General features: G+C 48.5%; 1 protein-coding gene across 1 annotated transcript in view; it reads left to right on the top strand.

Annotated features, from left to right (window-relative positions):
- LOC119978346 overlaps positions 1-20,269 on the top strand; it is a 439,995-nt gene that overhangs the window by 99,603 nt on the left and 320,123 nt on the right. The window contains exons 10-11 of the mRNA XM_038819919.1: positions 16,437-16,602; positions 19,415-19,597. Of these exons, the coding sequence (XP_038675847.1) occupies positions 16,437-16,602; positions 19,415-19,597 (349 nt within the window). The remainder of the gene's footprint in view (positions 1-16,436; positions 16,603-19,414; positions 19,598-20,269) is intronic.

Raw genomic sequence — 20,269 nt, 5'->3', positions numbered from 1 at the left:
ATCAAACGCTTTACTGAAATCCATATACACCACATCAACTGCTCTACCCTCGTCTACCTGTTCAGTCACCTTCTCAAAGAACTCGATAAGGTTTGTGAGGCATGACCTACCCTTCAAAAAACCATGCTGACTATCCCTAATCATATTATTCCTATCTAGATGATTATAAATCGTATCTTTTATAATCCTCTCCAAGACTTTACCCACCACAGACGTTAGGCTCACCGGCCTATAGTTACCGGGGTTATCTCTACTCCCCTTCTTGAACAAAGGGACCACATTTGCTATCCTCCAGTCCTCTGGCACTATTCCTGTAGCCAATGGTGACCTAAATATCAAAGCCAAAGGCTCAGAAATCTCTTCCCTGGCTTCCCAGAGAATCCTAGGATAAATCCCATCAGGCCCCGGGGACTTATCTATTTTCACCTTGTCCAGAATTGCCAACACTTCTTCCCTACGCACCTTAATGCCATCTATTCTAATAGCCTGGGTCTCAGCATTCTCCTCCACAATATTATCTTTTTCCTGAGTGAATACTGACGAAAAGTATTCATTTAGTATCTCGCTTATCTCCTCAGCCTCCACACACAACTTCCCACCACTGTCCTTGACTGGCCCTACTCTTACCCTAGTCATTCTTTTATTCCTGACATACCTATAGAAAGCTTTTGGGTTTTCCTTGATCCTACCTGCCAAAGACTTCTCATGTCCCCTCCTTGCTCGTCTTAGCTCTCTCTTTAGATCCTTCCTCGCTTCCTTGTAACTATCAAGCGCCCCAACTGAAACTTCACGCCTCATCGTCACATAGGCCTCCTTCTTCCTCTTAACAAGAGATTCCACTTCTTTGGTAAACCACGGTTCCCTCGCTCGACCCCTTCCTCCCTGCCTGACTGGTACGTACTTATCAAGAACATGCAATAGCTGTTCCTTGAACAAGCTCCACATATCCAATGTGCCCAACCCTTGCAGCCTACTTCTCCAACCTACACATCCTAAGTCATGTCTAATGGCCAAAGCTTGGGGAAATCGAGTCAGACAGTTAACGAGGGATTTTTTTTCTCTATTTTCGCTTGACGTTACTGTTGGCAGAAGTAAGATTGGTTAGACTTCGGGGTTGATTTTGAGCCCACGTTAGCCAACAATGAGGACGGCGACACGGTGTGTCCTTAGTGGGAGCTGGAAAGTGGTTGGGAGGAGCTGAATGCAGATGGTCACCACCGAGGTCAACTGTGAGGTACCTGACTGGGGTTCCATGAGATGTCAGATGGTAAGAGAATGATGGGGGACTCAGGAATGAGTTGCATCCCTGCCTCATGAGGCTTGAAGACCTTCTCACTGGGGAAAGGATGGCTGCAGTGTGAATAGAACCCTACACTCAGGCAGCAGTGTGAGGATAAAGGGGAAAAGCTGCCGGGAAGTTCAAATTCACTTGGCTGTGGTTGATAGGAGGTTGGTTAACTTTGCAGCCTTTATGACCTGGGAGATTAAGGGTGCCTGCTAGGGATGTGCTTGACATGCTAATTACACGTATCAGCTGTGCACCGTCTGCCACAAGAAAAGGCCAGTTGCCTGATCAGCATCCTCACCCTTCCCTCCTTGACGAGTCAGTTATGCAAATTAAGTGCCATTGAGTGGAACTAAGTTTTTAATTCTTTGCCCAAGCATCGAACTCCAAAGTTCATTGGATTTGGATTATTGTCACGTGTACCAATGTACAGTGAAAAGTATTGTTCTGTGTACAGACCAGATCGTTCCATAGATAGAACATAGAACATTGCAGCGCAGTACGGGCCCTTCAGCCCTCGATGTTGCGCCGACCTGTGAAACCATCTGAAGCCTATCTGGCCTACACTATTCCATTTTCATCCATATGTCTATCCAGTGACCACTTAAATGCCCTTAAAGTTGGCGAGTCTACTACTGTTGCAGGCAGGGCGTTCCACACCCCTACTACTCTCTGAGTAAAGAAACTGCCTCTGACATCTGTCCTATATCTACTACCCCTCAATTTAAAGCTATGTCGCCTCGTGTTGGTCATCACCATCCGAGGAAAGAGACTCTCACTGTCCACCCTATCTAACCCTCTGACTATCTTATATGTCTCTATTAAGTCACCTCTCAGCCTTCTCCTCTCTAACGAAAACAACCTCAAGTCCCTGAGCCTTTCCTCGTAAGACCTTCCCTCCATACCAGGCAACATCCTAGTAAATCTCCTCTGAACCCTTTCCAAAGCTTCCACATCCTTCCTATAATGTGGTGACCATAACTGCACGCAGTACTCCAGGAGTGGCCGCACCAGAGTTATGTACAGCTGCAGCATGACCTTGTGGCTCCGAAACTCAATCCCCCTACTGATAAAGGCTAGCACACCATATGCCTTCTTAACAGCCCTATTAACCTGGGTGGCAACTTTCAGGGATTTATGTACCTGGATGCCGAGATCTCTCTGTTCATCTACACTACCAAGAATCTTGCCATTAGCCCAGTACTCTGCATTCCTGTTACTCCTTCCAAAGTGAACCACCTCACACTTTTCCACCTTAAACTCCATCTGCCACCTCTCAGCCCAGCTCTGCAGCTTATCTATGTCCCTCTGTATCCTATAACATCCTTCAGCACTATCCACAACTCCACCGACTTTCGTGTCATCTGCAAATTTACTAACCCATCCTTCTACACCCTCTTCCAGGTCATTTATAAAAATGACAAACAGCAATGGCCCCAAAACAGATCCTTGCGGTAAACCACTAGTAACTGAACTCTAGGATGAACATTTGCCATCAACCACCACACTCTGTCTTCTTTCATAAGAACTAGGAGCAGGAGTAGGCCACCTGGCCCCTCGAGCCTGCTCCGCCATTCAATGAGATCATGGCTGATCTTTTGTGGACTCAGCTCCACTTTCCGGCCCGAACACCATAACCCTTAATCCCTTTATTCTTAAAAAAACTATCTATCGGCTAGCCAATTCCTGATCCAAACCGCTAAATCATCTTCAATCCCATACTTCCTTATTTTCTGAAAAAACATAGGACATACAATAGATACACAATGTAAATACACAGACACAGACATTAGGTGAGCATATGGTGTGTCGTACCACTCAGTAGAGAAGGTGTGTGGAGAGATCAGTTCAGTCCATAAGACGGTCATTCAGGAGTTGGGCACAGCAGGGAAGAAGGTGTTTTTGAATCTGTTGGTTTGTGTACTCAGACTTTTGTATCTTCTGTCTGATGAAAGAGAGAATAACCCGGGTGGGAGGGGTCTTTGATTATGCTGCCTGCTTTCCCAAGGCAGCAAGAGGTGTAGACAGAGTAAATGGATGGGAGGTGGGTTTGCATGATGGGCTGGGCTGTGTTCATGACTCTCTGTAGTTTCTTACAGTCTTGGGCCGAGCAGTTGCCATACCAGGCTGTGGTGCAGCCAGATAGGATGCTTTTTATGATGCATCTGTAAAAGATGGTAAAGTCAATGTGGATATGCTGAATTCCCTTAGTTTCCTGAGGAAGTATAGGTGCTGTTGTGCTTTCTTGAAATGAAAATGAAATAAAATGAAAATGAAATGAAAATGAAATAAAATGAAAATGAAATGAAAATCGCTTATTGTCACGAGTAGGCTTCAATGAAGTTACTGTGAAAAGCCCCTAGTCGCCACATTCCGGCGCCTATCCAGTGAGGCTGGTACGGGAATCGAACCGTGCTGTTGGTCTGCTTTAAAAGCCAGCGATTTAGCCCAGTGAGCTAAACCAGCCCCTCTTGGTCGTAGCGTGGACGTGGGTGGACCAGGACAGATTGTTGCTGATGTGCACACCTAGGAATTTGAAACTATCAACCATCTCCACCTCAGCACTATTGATGCAGGCAGGGGTGTGTACGACATTTCGCTTCCTGAAGTAAATGGCCAACTCTTTAGTTTTGCTGAGGTTGAGGGAGAGATTGTTGTCATTACACCACGCGACTAGGTTCTCTATCTGCCTCCTGCATTCTGACTCAATCATTGATCGAGATCCGACCCACTACTGTCGTGTCATCAGCAAACTTGTAGATGGAGTTGGAGCCAAATTGTGCCACGCAGACGTGTGTGTATAGGGAGCATAGTAGGGGGCTAAGAAAGCAGATTTGTGGGGCCCAATATTGAGGACTATCATGAAGAAGGTGTTGTTGTTTATCTTTACTGATTGTGGTCCATGGGTCAGGAAGCCTCGGTATCATGGTTACCACTTCCCTGACGCATATGATTGCTGCAGATGTACATTGAGGCAGTTATAAAGGATGTATCTGTGCAACAACATTGTTTTATCCCTGATGCAGCATGTGTATGTGGATCTTTGGGCAGGAAATCACAGAGGTCTATGGTAGATTGTCATGTAAAATGGGAGTGATAGAAACAGGGCTTCCTTAACAAGTACAGGTCCAGACCTGGGCACAGCAATAGATGTGGAAAATAAATAGCTGAGATATTTGTATCTTCAGTCGTTTGGCCCATACAAACTGGCTCATCATTGTATTGTCCAAAGAAATATCTGGCTCCTGTCTCTTTGTAATGTGCAAGTTCAAAACTGTTAGAAACCAAGGTTAATGAGCTGAAGTATTAGTACAGAAAAAGATTACAAAGATGAAACTGTGGTGGTGTAAACAGTAGAACCAGTAAATATATGGAGCAAAATGCAACCAAGCAGACATGAAAAAAAAACCTTCCTTCTCACTTTTAAAAAGCCAGCTTCAATAAGGAGGCTCCCAAAACTCCTTTACAGCATTTTTTTATATACAGCCATACCCTATCCCAATGCTGGGGCACTTGTTTGCAAACATTTGGTGAGCATTTTTTTTTAAGGTTAAATACAGCACAGGGCTAAATCGCTGGCTTTGAAAGCAGACCAAGGCAGGCCAACAGCACGGTTCGATTCCCGTAACAGCCTCCCCGAACAGGTGCCGGAATGTAGCGACTAGGGGCTTTTCACAGTAACTTCATTTGAAGCCTACTTGTGACAATAAGCAATTTTCATTTCATTTCATACGCACATTTGACATGTTTTTCTGAATCTGTATTGTATCTTTAATGTCCCATCTATAATGGGGTTTCATTTCAAAATCATACATTCTTGTTAATATATTTAAATGTTAAGTTTTGATGTGCACATTTCTAATGTAAGTTGATGATGTACACTTGCCACGCTGTAATTACACATGGTCACCAGAGGTTACGCAGCAGTAAATGTGGTATTGTAGAAAATGCTCACTTCATTATATATTTGTACCACATTGGTAACCTTCAGTGTTAGATACAACAAGTATTTGATTAATGAATTGGGTGCACTTTGAAACTGAACAGGTTTTAGTGTTGCTAATTGTATTCAGCAAAAAAGCTTTCTCGACTGAAAGGTAGCATGTTTAAGTTTAAGAAGAAAGAGTATACAATAAATCAGATGGCAGCTTTCTTACAACTTGCATGCAAACAAAATTTGGCTTTTGCTTCTATTTAAGGTAAGTTGGGAAGCGATGTAATGACAACTTGGCTCCTCTGCAGTTTCCCAGTCATTACATGTTTATGTTGCAATTAGAAGGCAGTGTGGCGAGAAATGTTTAAAGTGGGGCTCCATTAAATTCCTACAAAGCAGAAGGCGGCTATTCAGCACTGACTCTCTTTGAGAAAGCACCCCACCCCAGGCCCACTCCCCACCCTTTCCCCATAACCCCACTTATCTAAGGAGCAATTTAGCTTGGCCAATCCATCAAACCTGCACTTGTTTGGACTGTGGGAGGAAACCGGAAGACCCAGAGGAAACCCACACAGACATGGGGAGGAAGTGCAAACGCCACACAGACATCCAAGGCCAGAATTGAATCCAAGTCCCTTGCGTTGTGAGGCAGCAATGCTAACCACTGTGCTGCCATGCTGCCCTTCCTTGTGAAAATGTTTGGCTGAATTTTTCTAGGTTATTACAAGTACAGAATAAATAATGGTAGAACACTTCACTGCAACCACGTTCATATGTTTTGGTCCTGTCCCAAGCTAGAGGACTACTGGAAGGAGGTTTTTAGGATAATTTCTAAAGTGGTGCACGTGAAACTGGACCCAAGCCCACGAGAGGCCATATTCGGGGTATCTGACCAGCCAGGTTTGGAAACGGGTGCGGAGGCAGATGTTGTAGCCTTCGCCTCGTTGATCGCCCGAAGGCGGATCCTGTTGGGATGGAGAGCAGCCTCTCCACCCTGTGCCCTGGCGTGGCGGGGGGATCTGGTGGAATTCTTGACTCTTGAGAAGGTTAAGTTTGAACTGAGGGTAAGGACAGAGGGTTTCTACAATTCATGGGCATTATTCATTGTGCACTTTCAAGAACTGGATAACATTGAACATTAGTTGGGGGTGGGGGAGGTGGGTGGGAGGGTTGGGGGGGAGGGGACTGATGGGTGTTAATGGGGGCTATGGGTGATTCCTGATTCATTTTTGTCAGTTGTTTATGTGAACATGTGGGTGAATGTTTTGGGTTTGGTGGGAGGATGGGATCGTTGTTATTGATATGGGCATTGGCATATTTGTTACTGATTATTGTTTATTGTTGGTGGGTGTAAATTGGGGCGAAAATGTGAAAAAGGAGAATAAAGAAATATTTTAAAAGAACACTTCACTCCAGTGAGCATGATGGCATTGTGATAAAACAGTGTGTAGATCATCTCTCTCCCCAGTCAAACAAAAAAAAACAGGTTTCCCAAATATTGTTATTTTTTTTTAACAAACAATTTTATTGAGGTACTTTTTCGGCATTGTAAACAGTTACAGACATCAGCGAAAAGAAAGCAAAAAAGGCAAAAATGTGCAAAAATCCATGTACATTCAATACTTCAATCGTACCATACTGCACATGCCAGCTCCTCTCCCATCGGCACTACCCGCCAATTTATCTTCCCAAATATTATTAAGAGAACATTTTCTTTTCATGCTGGTGCTGTGCGAACAGCGCAGGTACACATAGAACAGTACAGCACAGAACAGGCCCTTCGGCCCTCGATGTTGTGCCGAGCATTGTCCGAAACCAAGATCAAGCTATCCCACTCCCTGTCATTCTGGTGTGCTCCATGTGCCTATCCAATAACCGCTTGAAAGTTCCTAAAGTGTCCAACTCCACTATCACAGCAGGCAGTCAATCCACATCCTAACCACTCTCTGAGTAAAGAACCTACCTCAGACATCCCTCCTATATCTCCCACCCTTATAGTTATTCCCCCTTGTAACAGCTGCATCCACCGTAAACATTTCTCTCCACACTGCCTTCTAATTGGAACATAAACATTGAATGACTGGGAAGCTACACAGAAGCCGAGTTGTCATTACATCGCTTCCCAACTTACCTTCCTACTTGTATAGTATTTCAAGTTACTGTCACGGGGTATAAACTGTTAATTCCTGACTCAAGCTGGAATGTTCTGTGTTCGTAATTTCCCTGCAATAATCTCCTTTGTCAAACATCTTTAAAGTCCCTGTTACCAGAACGATCCTAAGACTACAACCAATGCCACTAAAGCATTATTAACCCTTCACTTATATAACTGTTTCTAAAATATAGGAGAGGTGGGGAGGGGGTGGAATTTCCATGCCTAGTAAAGGTGCATTTCTCGGCGGTGGGAGATGACCCGACCTTCTCGTCCCATCGCTGTCATTGCGATATTCCATCAAATCTGCGTGTGTTCCTCCCCCCCCCGGTCGGTAAACCCACAGGAGCTTGCACCATTGGCAGCACTGGATAATCCTACTGGCGACAACAGCCAGAAAATCTCCCCCTTTGAGGCACGTGCATTGCCTGCTGTGCTTTGGCATGTCTTGAGGTGATGTTTGGAGTTTCAAGTACGTTCATTGGTTCCTTTCTTCATTCCTTAACATCTGAACTTCTTCGAAAATATTATTTTTTTTCTCAGTGAAAATTTACTTCACCGATATCTGAATATTAATATTTTTGGGCGTAGCCTGCAAGGAAAATCAATAATTTATTTTAATAAGTAAATCTGCTGAAGAAAATCATGAAGGACCCATTACATTCTTGCTTATCAAACTTAAAAATCATAAAAAATACTTCTTCACTGTACACTCCACCTGCATGAGTCGGAATTTAAATTATTAAAACAACGTACTTGTGTTTAGCTATGGTGAATGTGTACTAAACCGAGAGTATCTGTGCCCCACAGACGAGATTTTGCAAATTCAATTCACAGCTCTTCTCGTGATGTACACATCGCAAATTTAGACATAGACCCCAGAAACTGCTGGGTTAATACCAGCAGTGACAGGTTGAGGGCCCTTAAGTGGACATTAATTGCCGTCTTAAGGGCCTTATTCCATGACAGGGTAGGAATACTGTCCTAAGAACTTCCTACCACTGATTCCATCGGGCAGAGGCAGGGTCCTCACCCTTCCACTGAATTAAATGTCCCCTGCCATTAAATTCACCAGGAAGAGGGCATACATTCACTGTGGTCAATGCATCAGAACTCCTGATTTGTGGTTACATTGCATAAAGCTATGCCAGACAGAGGGTGACGGGGGAGTGAGGGGTGGGTAGAGGGTGACGGGGGGAGTGAGGGGTGGGCAGAGGGTAATGGGGGGGAGTGAGGGGTGGGCAGAGCGTGACGGGGGGGGTGAGGGGTGGGCAGAGGGTGACGGGGGGGGCAGTGAGGGGTGGGCAGAGGGGGTGAGGGGAGGGCAGAGGATGACGTGATGTTAATTCATAAAATCCACCCAGTCCAGTAGACTCTATTTAAGCAAGGTTTGAAATATTATTGGACTTTCCCTGTGCAGTCTTTCCGCAGCCTGTGTAGTTCACAGATAATACCGACAAGTTGCAAATCTTCTGGAAACTTGTGCATTATTGTTGGCAGAGTGCATTGCTGTGGGCTGGAGCCCAACCAATAACCATCCGTCAGAGAACCAAAGATGAATAATACATAGCGATCATGTTACTTTCACTCCTCAAAAGCATTCAGGAAATAAATATTTACGATCACTGTTTTACAATTTAGTCAAATGAATAAATCCATTCGTCATTAACATGCTATTAGTTTTCCACAACAACCAACATGTCCAGTGTTTTACGTCTGTTGTTTTCCCAAACATTTAGCAATCTTGGACAGTATTCCTGATGTATATGGGGTAAACTCACTTTTGGCTGATTTTTAGCGCTTTCTCGGAGTCTACTTTCTTCGTGTCTTGCATTTACGTAGATACATGGATTGAGAGTGTCACACATCAAAGCACCAAATTGTTACTCAAAAAGAAAGAGGTAGCAAATTGTGCTGCTTCCTTATGACCCAGGACCAGGAATGTACAAGCTCTTCCCAAACTGCCAATTTCTGTTAAATTAGCTGCTAACTCGTTTCAGGATTCAGCTATTCACAGCAATGTTTATGTGAGCCTGACTTGCTAAATTGAGATGCTGTACCCTTCAGCAGCAGCAAAATACATGGCAAGCAGTTCTTGAATATACAGTTGTTTCAATTACAAGGAACAGCACTTGTACATAGAAACATACATAGAAAACAGAAGTAGGAGGAGGCTATATGGCCCTTTGAGCCTGCTCCACCATTCATTATGATTATGGCTGATCATCACGTTCAATACCCTGATCCTGCCCCCCCCCCCCCCCCCCCCCCATATCACTTGACCCCTTTAGAGTTATTTCTAATTCCTTTTTGAAATTACACAATGTTTTGGCCTCAACTACTTCCTGTGGTAGAGAATTTCACAGATTCACCGCTCTCTGGGTGAAGAAACTTCTAACCGCAGTCCTTAAACTATGACCCCTAGTTCTGGACGCCCCCCACCATCGGGAACATTCTTTCTGAATCTACCCTGTCTAATCCTGTTAGAATTTTATAGGTTTCTATAAGGTCCCCTCTCATTCTTCTAAACTCCAATGAATATAATCCTAACCGATTTAGTCTCTCCTCACATGACAGTCCCGCCATCCCAGGAATCAGCCTGGTAAACCTTCACTGCACTCCCTCTATAGCAAGAACATCCTTCCTCAGATAAGGACACCAAAACTGCACACAAAACTCCAGGTATGGCTTCACCAATGCCCTATATAATTGCACTAAAACATCCTTATTCCTATATTCAAATCCTCTCGCTATAAAGGCCAATATACCATTTGCCTTTTTTAAAAATAAATTTAGATTACTCAATTATTTTTTTTTAAATTAAGGGGCAATTTAATGTGGCTAATCCACCTACTCTGCACATCTTTGAGTTGTGGGGGTGAAACCCACACAGACACGGGGAGAATGTGCAAACTCCACACGGGCAGTGTCCCAGGGCCGGGATTCGAAGCTAGGTCCACACTGTGCCACCCTCCCTTCTTTACTGCCTGCTGTACATGCACGCTTACTTTCAGCGACAGATGCATATGGCTACCAAGGACTCTCTGAGTATCCACCTCTCAATTTGCACCCATTCAAATAATAATCTGCCTTCCTATTTTTGCTACCAAAGTGGATAACGTCACATTTATTCTGCATCTGCCATCCATATACCCACTCACTCAGCCTGTCCAGATCCTGCTGAAGCATCTCTGCATCTTCCTCACAGCTCACCCTCCCACCCAACTTCGTATCATCTGCAAATTTGGATATACTATATTTGGTTCCCTCGTCCAAATCATTAATAAAAAATGAGAAAGGTTGGGGTCCTCGCACATGTCCCTGCGGCACCCCACTAGTCACTGCCTGTCAATCGGAGAAAGACCCATTTATTCCAAATTTTTGCTTCCTGTCTGCTCACCAGCTTTCTATTCATCTCAAGAGACGAACATTTTAAACGTGGACGTGCTGTTTCAAGTTGGTTTTGACTTTACAACACCATGTTAACACATCTTATATATTTTTATAAATATGATATGTAAATATCGTGGGCAGGATTTTCCATCAGTTGATGGCCTAATTGGGAAAGGCGATTGGGCAGAGAATCGTTTTTGACACCAAAATTGTGGCAGGCGCCAGTTCACACCAAATCGTACCCGCACCCAGCCCCCGCACCCAGCCCCCGCACCCAGCTCCCTGCCCCGAACCCTGCCCCCTGCCCCTGAACCCTGCCCCGCCCCTGAACCCTGCCCCAGCACCCAGCCCCCAGCCCCCGCACCCAGCCCCAGCACCAAGCCCCCTGCCCCTGAACCCAGCCCCCTGCCCCCGCACCCAGCCCCCGCCCCCGCACCAAGCCCCCTGCCCCTGAGCCCAGCCCCCTGCCCCCGCACCCAGACCACTGCCCCCGCACCCAGCCCCCTGCTCCCGCTCCCAGGCCCCTGACCCTGAACCCTGCCCCCACTCCCAGGCCCCTAACCCCGTACCCAGGCCTCTGCCCCCGCACTCAGGCCTCTGCCCCCGCACTCAGGCCTCTGCCCCCGCACTCAGGCCCTGACACCGTCCCCGCTCCCAGCTCGGCAGCCAGCCCCTGCCCCCGCACCCAGCCCCCTGCTCCCGCTCCCAGGCCCCTGACCCTGAACCCTGCCCCCACTCCCAGGCCCCTAACCCCGTGCCCAGCCCCTGCACCCAGCCCACTGCACCCAGCCCCCTGCCCCCGCACCCAGGCCTCTGCCCCCGCACTCAGGCCCTGACACCGTCCCCGCACCCAGCTAGGCACCCAGGCCCCTGCCCCCGCACCCAGGCCCCTGCACCCGCACCCAGCCACCACCCCCGCACCCAGCCACCACCCCCGCACCCAGCCACCGCCCCCTGCCCCCGCACCCAGCCCCATGCCCCCGCACCCAGCCCCCTGCCCCTGAACCCAGCCCCCGCATCCAGCCCCCTGCACCCAGCCCCGCCCCTGCTCCCAGCCACGGCCCCCAGGCACCGCCCCCGCACCCAGCACCCGCCCCTGCCCCCAGGCACTGACCCCTGCCCCCGCACCCAGCCCCCTCACCCAGGCCCCTGACCCCGCCTCCGTACCCAGCCCCTGCACCTAGCCCCCTGACCCAGGCCCCTGACCCTGCCCCCGCAATCAGCCCCAGCACCCAGCCCCCGCACCCAGCCCCCGCCCCTACACCCAGCCCCCGCACCCAGTTCCCTGTCCCCGCACCCAGTCCCTGCACCCAGCCCCCTCACCCAGGCCCCTGACCCAGCCCCCGCAATCAGCACCCAGCCCCCGCCTCCAGCCCCCGCCCCGTACCAGCCCCCGCACCCATCCCCGCCCCTACACCCAGCCCCCGCACCCAGTTCCCTGTCCCCGCACCCAGTCCCCGCACCCAGGCCCTTGTCCCCGCACCCAGGCCCCTGCCCCCGCCCCAGCCCCGCACCCAGTTCCCTGTCCCCGCACCCAGGCTCCTGCCCCCGCACCCAGGCTCCTGCCCCCGCACCCAGGCCCCTGCCCCCGCACCCAGGCCCCTGCCCCCGCACCCAGGCCCTTGCCCCCGCACCCAGGCCCCTGCCCCCCCACCCAGGCCCCTGCCACCGCACCCAGGCCCCTGCACTCGCATCCAGCCCCCTGCCCCTACACCCAGCCCCCTGCTCCTACACCCAGCCCCCTGCTCCTACACCCAGCCCCCTGCTCCTACACCCAGCCCCATGCACCCCGTCCCCTGCACCCACACCCAGCCCCCTGCACCCACACCCAGCCCCCTGCACCCACACCCAGCCCCCTGCACCCACACCCAGCCCCCTGCACCCACACCCAGCCCCCTGCACCCACACCCAGCCCCCTGCACCCACACCCAGCCCCCTGCACCCACACCCAGCCCCCTGCACCCACACCCAGCCCCCTGCACCCACACCCAGCCCCCTGCACCCACACCCAGCCCCCTGCTCCCACACCCCGTCCCCTGCACCCACACCCAGCCCCCTGCACCCACACCCAGCCCCCTGCACCCACACCCAGCCCCCTGCACCCACACCCAGCCCCCTGCACCCACACCCCGTCCCCTGCACCCTCACCCAGCCCCCTGCACCCACACCAAGCCCACTTGCACCCTTCACTCACCATGCCGGAAGGTTGCTACGCCGACAGTGCACTGTTTGGCTGTGCTCGAGGCCAGAAACAGGAAAACTGTTTTTGAAAACCAGAAATGAAGCTGTAAAATGCTTGCCTTGCCCCACAGGCTGATCTCACAATGATTATGATGGGACCTCTCGTGCCTGCGGCCTGAAGCCTGTTGCTCAGCCAGTTATGGAGAACGGTCACTGTGACCAGCAGAGATCTGAACATATCGGAATGAAAGGCCAAAACGTTTCTGATACAACGTTTCATCCAACACAATTTCTAGGCACCAATTCTATCACATGTGGGAGGACTGCCTCTTTATGCTATGTAAAATATCATTGGTGCCATTAAAGCAATAGCATGTAGTTTGACATTGCCATGGATTGTGCCATATTGGTCAGAATAGAGGAGTTGCCCATTGAACCTACTTTACCATTCAACAAGCTCAGAGCCAATCTGGTTATGGCCTGAACTCCACTTTCCTGCTGCCTCCTTAGCAAACGTGACTTGCAGGTTACTAAAGATACAGGGTCAGGTATGCCATTTCTACTCTTCAGCATGGAAGTTTCAGCAGGGTCCTCCCATTGTACGATGAATGGTGGCCGCAGTGAATCTTGTGGGAGCGAAAATGTCAGAAAACCTTCGGTGTAAAATCGCGTAGCAATTCTCCCGATCGCGGGTCAGTCTTCACCTGGCAGGTGCTCCGAACGCCATTTGCATTCATTTGCATCTCATAAATGCTTATTAAAAGAGCGGCCCACTGGAATCCCGTCGAGCCTTTCAATCGTGTGTCATGCCAGCAGGATATTACATCGGTCTAAAACCCAATTTGCTGATGATTGGCATGCACAAGGCAGCCCTCAGTTGGCCAGAAATTCGGGGTCAATGTAACAACTTCCTGCCATCGTGATGAGCTGCTCCTGACGCGCTGTTCACCAGTCTGCCGACAATGATAGACTACCCAGTTTTAAAATTTTCCTAACCCTACCACTAGGCATCGATGCAGCCCCAACATCCGCTGTAGGGACGAAAGTAATTTGCTGACTGCTATGTCCTCATCCCTATGATGACCTTGCTGGATGTCCTCTGGAGGCCTGAGCCCCGAAGGGTCCGGCCTCATAAGGGTGCTTAGGGGGCAGAGGTACCCTCGGTGACTGGCATCGCTGAAGTTGGTGCGGGTACAAGCAGAGGGGCTTGTGAGCGGCTGCACACCCTTGGAGCTTCCTGAGTGAAGGCCTCTGGGGTGTCCGACTAACGCAAATCCTTCCTGTGGGTGCCAGAGGGTGCTAGGCTGACCCCTCCAGGAGATGGGATACCTGGATGGAGGTCAAGGTGCTTTACCCCATGTGGCCTACATCCTGATGATGCCCACCTGAGAGTGGTCCATGGTATACATGGTCGAGTGCAAATCCATCAGGGTCTGCTGGACCAAGGTCTCCATGGTGGTCGCCCACCGTCCCTTGATGGCTTTGAGGCACTCTAATGTCGGAGCCATGGCATTAGACAGACCGCGGAGGGACTCCTCCATTGTGCACTGCAGTCTGCTGAGTGACTTTCTAAACTCTGCCCGATGTTCCACTGCCCCCTTTTGCATCTCCACCAGTGAGCTGACAGCCGCTTGCAGAGGCTCATCACCTAACTGGGACTGAGCAAATGGCTGGTCTCCAGTAGTCCTCCGAATGCCAGAGACCTGGGGTGTCTCTGCCTCCAACTGCTGCAGGGCCGTGTCGGTGAGGGTGTCTCTCAGAGCTACTGGGCCGGCTAGCTGGCTACAGTTTGCTGGAGCTGAAAAATACAAAAAGACAGTTTTAGTGGATGAGCTGAAGGTATTTCTGAGTACATGGCATTCATTGGGATTTGCAGGATTGGGGTGAAGTGATGGAGCTGAGATCTGCACTAGGTTGTTGCCGGAGGCCAAGCTCTATCACCACAGGAGCGATCCCAGCCCTTGTTGACAATGTTTGAACTCGCTGTGGGTGAGTAGCCATGAGCTTGCTGAGTGTCAGTATCTCTGCCATCTCTCTCCCTGTCTGGGCTCGCTTGAAGCAACAAGACAGTGAATGGTGGTGTTGTGGGAGTATCATTGAGAGAGTGAGTGTTGATATGTGTCCCCCGCTAATTGCTCTGTGAGATCTGTGAAGAGAGTGGCGTTTTGAGTACATGGTACCATGCTGAGAGTTTGGTAGTGGAGTGAGCTGAGAGATGACTTAGCCTGGCGGAGCAGATAAGGTCAGTCACCTGCTTCCTGACCTGGATGGCACTTTACGGCTGGGTGGTAGCCCCACTGACCTCATGGGCAATGGCCTCCCAGGCTGGAGAGGTGAGGTCCTTGTGCTTCTTTGAACCATCCCTGGGGTTGTCCACATGCTGGTGGGTCCAGACACCACCACCCCCTACCCCCATCAGGGTCACGACACCTTCGGCACTGAAAGCCGATGATGCCACTCTCTTGAGGCCACTCATTATTTGCCTCTGGGTTGCTGACGCCCTGCACAGTCTGGTGCAGACAGGTGGGCTGGAAAAAGTGATACGAGTGTTCTGGACTGGTATTTAAAAATGGTGCCAGGTCCTCGAACCCACCAGCTGAGGGCGGGCAGACAATTCAGCTGCCAACCCATCAATCCTGCCAGAGTGACCAGCGGGACAGGTCCTGTCGGAACTGCCCGCCACCACACTTAGTCTCCAACCATTAAAATGAAAGTCTGGAAAAAAATCACCGTTTATATTCAGTCCCATAACTGCTCAATGTTTATTGATGAACTTTACACCAGTCACAATCTTTGCAAGCTGCTTGTTCCCGGGAAATGCTTCCTTGTATTTGAACCATAGAATTCCTACAGCGCAGGAGGAGGCCATTTGGTCCATTGAGTCTGCACCGACCCTCTGAAAGAACATCCTACCTCGTCCCACTCCCCCACCCTATCCCCGCAACCGCATCTAACCTGCACATTCTTTGGACTGTGGGAGGAAGCTGGATCATCGGGATGAAACCCACGCAGACAGGGGGAGAACATGCAAACTCCACAGTCACCCAAGGCCGGAATCGATCTTGGGTCCCTGGCACTGAGAGACAGCAGTGCTAACCACTGTGCCACCCAGGTATATTTTGGCCTAGTGTGATGATAACTGAATTTGATAGGCAGTGTTCAACACACTGGGACACTAACACTAGCTGTGCTATTGTGAGAGGAGACATGGGTTGAGAACAATCAGGTTGAAACTACAATGAGATTTACCCTAGTGTGCGATCTTAAGCAACTGGTTCAAGCATTGAAGAAAGGTTTAAATTTAGGTCACCTTAGCCAGGAATAGAGTGTGGTATATAATGATAAATTATTGACCAATAAATAATTTGTCGATCACAAATTTTGATCTTGACGAAAGGTCACATGGCCTGTTGTTTCAAACTTTCCAGATTTTTAATGAATGAAGGGAGAAATGTCTGATTCACCGATATCATGCTTTTTTTCTTTGTCAGGCAGCCTCTGGCAGATCTGTTACCAGCGTGTGAAACTGAAGCATGCATCCATTTCCTAACAGAAATCATTTTGTCTCAAGAGCTGGATAAAGATCGAGTGGATGTTTTTCTGTGGTCCTTGGCTTTGATTCGAGAACCTACAGCACCAATGGTCGCCGCAGTTACTGTGAGAAATTTCCCTTTTATTTAGTTAAGTCTTGAAATGATTTAGATTTTTATTATTATATTTTGAGGTTACGGGAATCAGAAAAAATGACTACCGGTGCACAAGCATGGATATACGTCTCTAACATTACTTGGAAAAGAAAAAGCAATTCATCGTTTGCTGTTTAACACAGAATTAAATAGCTGGTTGGGAAAGAAATTGAAGATTATAAAGTTAAACCCTGAATTAAATCATTAGATACTGCATAACATCATCTAGTATTAAGCGAATCATCAGCTTATTAGGGAATAATAGAGGTTGTTCAGCTAACTCAGATATATTCAACATTGGCTCAGATGGCACGGTGGCACAGTGGTTAGCACTGCTGCCTCGCTTTCGATTTCCACCTCGATTGTCTGTGAGGAGTCTGCACGTTCTCCCCGTGACTGCATGGGTTTCCTCCGGGTGCTCCTGTTTCCTCCCACAGTGCAAAGATGTGCAGGCGAGGTAGATTGGCCATGTTAAATTGCCCCTTAGTGTCCAGGGATGTGCAGGTTAGGTTATGGGGTTACAGGGCGCTGCAGACGAGGGAGTGGACATGGGTAGAGTGCACGAAGCATCAGTGCAGTCATAATGGGTCGAATGGCCTCTTTCTGCACTGTCAGGATTCTATATATTCTAACTTTTCAATTATCATGGACAAGGAAAATATTCATAAGAATAGAAAAATTTGGTGAAAAACTTGAGAAAACAAATTAGACATGGGTCTGGATTCTCCGCTCCCTGACGCATTCGGTGAGGGGCGGAGAATCCCAGATTACGCCAATATCGGGAGCAGCTCCGTTTTCGTGATGCTCCACCCCTGAAAAGCGGCATACTCTAGGAGTATGTCGCACCACGTATCCACGGCCTCAGGCTATTGCCCTGCGATGCTCCGTCCCCGACCGGTTGAGTTCCTGACGGCGTGGGACTCTCATGGTCTCACCCATCGTGAACTTAGCATGGCTGCGGACTCAGCCCGGCAGTCAGGCGAGGACCGATCCGCGGGCAGAGGGAGCTTCATTCGGGGCTGGGGGCACTGTGAGCGGCCTAAGGGGGGCACTATTTTTGCAGTCCAGGGGCTGAGTCTGCCATGGAGCACGGTGCGGCCGTTGCAGGCTGCTGCCGTGCGCATGTGCGGCCACGCATCTGGAAATGCTCAGGGCCGTATCGGCAGCTAAAGCAGGGAGCTCTACGCTGCCTCCCTACTAGCCCCCAGCAAAATGGCGAATCGGTGGCCATTTTGCGACAGTTTTCCTGGCGTAAAACACTATAGTTTTCACGCCAGCGTGGGGACTTAGTCTCCCAAATGGTAAATCCAGCCAATGATCTCTGGAAGGGTATGACTTAATGCCTGTTTGTTACGACCAGAAGTTATTTAAATTCTTAGCCCTTTAAAAATGGGAAAAATATGTCTGCAGCTGTCGGGCAGAATTCAAACGAAACACCCCAAGGGGCTGCTTGATTCACAGGCGATCTGTTTTTTTCTTAGAAAAGCATCTATTGCTGCAGTTTCGGTGGAGTTCATTGCTGATATTTCACAAGGGTCAATACTACCTTTGAGACTATTATGAATGTTTGTTTGAGTTTCAAATGCTCCAAAAACATTCATCTCTGCAGGGGAGTGGGGTTTGAGTTCACGTTTTCATGACATTTTAAAAACACTGCCATTGATGTGGTTGCTGAGTAGAAGTTTGTTTACCGCTTGAATTCTTTGAATGGATTTAATGAACTATATTAGATTGTTGGAAGTATATTTTCTGCTCTGTTTTTCCTGAGATTTTCCAGTAGTGAATACTAGGGAGGTTGGTGATGGAGGTGGCATGGTGGATATGAGGTGACATGAGGGAGTTTGGTGAGGGCATTAGTTGGCATGGAGAGGGCCTGGAGGACATGGAAAAAGTTTGGGGAGTTGGTAGGGTGTGGGGATGGAGGGATGCGTCAGAGCGAGTGTGAGGGATATAGGGCCCAACAGTTTTTACAATAGCGAGGACAAAGTTCCAGAGAGCTGAGGCAGGCCTTCTAACCAGCTCACATTGGCGTTCACCCTCCCTTGTGGCTGCCACCGATCTGTGTCCGGGTTTAGTGGTCTCGACTCGATTCTGCCTCCATCCCTTCATGGCAAACATCTCCTGATTTGAGCTAACTGCTTTGGCAGTGGAAATCCAGTCTCAAGAACCAATCACATAATGTGGACAGACTCGATACATAGGCCAGACCAGGCTATTGGGGGGGGGTGGTGACACATTCCCTTGTGGAATGGACATTAATGAACCACCTGGGTTTTTATAACATTCATTGATCTGTCTTGATCATTTTGTCTATTGCTAATTTGTTAGGAAGTTGTGATGTTATTGAGGCACCTTGGTTGTAGTTGTAAAAGTGATGTGGAGATGCCGGCTTTGGACTGGGGTGGGCACAGTAAGACGTCTTACAACACCAGGTTAAAGTCCAACAGGTTTGTTTCGAATCACAAGCTTTCGGAGCACTGCTCCTTCCTCAGGTAGATGTAAAAGAACAATATAAAGGTTTGGTGATTATAATAGGGGGGGGGGGGGGGGGGGGGGGGGGGGAGTACGCAAGTAATTTGAGAGCAATTTTGAAAGCCTCACATATTAATTAGTTACAAAGCGAGTGTAGTATTGGCATTATCGACAGTAAGACGCAGAATCAATTTGTTCACAGAGGTAAGGGAGAGCGGGAGAGAAAATTGTAACAGTGACCGTGTTACTCTGTCCCTTTGATTACTGGCAAGTGTAACTCTTGTAAATCTAATTCTGAATTTAATTCACAGGCCCTGTTAAGATCACCAGACACAAGAGCACAGGCTTTTCTAGGAGTTTCTTCGCTGGTTCATAACTTCTGTTCAAAGAACGATAGATGTCAAGTAATACCCGAGGTACAGGAGGTCATGAAGATTCTGGAAGGTTATGTCCAAGGAAAGTGCAGAGCACGAGAACCTGACGAAAAGGAGAAGGTATAAATGCAGGTCATACTGTACAGCTACAAGCCTGCCATATTTTATAATGCTGTGTCTTCGCCCCTATGCTCCCATTTGTAATTCTCATTTGTTTTAATGTTTGAAGTACGTTTGTAGAGAATAGAATCTAATATTTTACTCAGGGCTACTTTCTATGACAATCATGTGAAGGAACTGCCTTTTATAAGCAGATAGGATAATTGGTTACACCACAGAAAGAGGCCTTTTGATCCATCTTTTATATTCTGGCTCTCCTCGGCCAAATTCCACTTCCTATAGTCAAGAAAGATGAAATAAAGGGAATTAATTTCAACACAATAAGATAAAAGGCGAGCATCATGCTAAAATTGATATAAAACTGTTAAACCTCAATCAAAATTAAATCAAGTAGTAGAATAATAACACATCATTCAATCATTCCCTCTCATTGGTTTAACATCCATATATCTTTGAAACGACACATCACCCACCAGCAGAAAACTTATCAGATCATTGTGTTTCTAGTCTTTCAATTGTTACAATCCTTAGCTGGCATCCAAGTTGGTAAGATTGGGCTGAGAACTATTAAGGGCAGCACGGTGGCATAGTGGTTAGCACTGCTGCCAGGGACCCGGGTCCGATTCCGGCCTTGGGTGACTGACTGTGTGGAGATTTTACATTCTCTCCATA

The sequence above is a fragment of the Scyliorhinus canicula genome, chromosome 15, assembly GCF_902713615.1.
Source record: "Scyliorhinus canicula chromosome 15, sScyCan1.1, whole genome shotgun sequence".
NCBI classification, from domain to species: Eukaryota; Metazoa; Chordata; class Chondrichthyes; order Carcharhiniformes; family Scyliorhinidae; genus Scyliorhinus; species Scyliorhinus canicula.
Note: the sequence above shows the minus strand (reverse complement) of the source record. Positions and strands in the feature narration are given on the sequence as shown.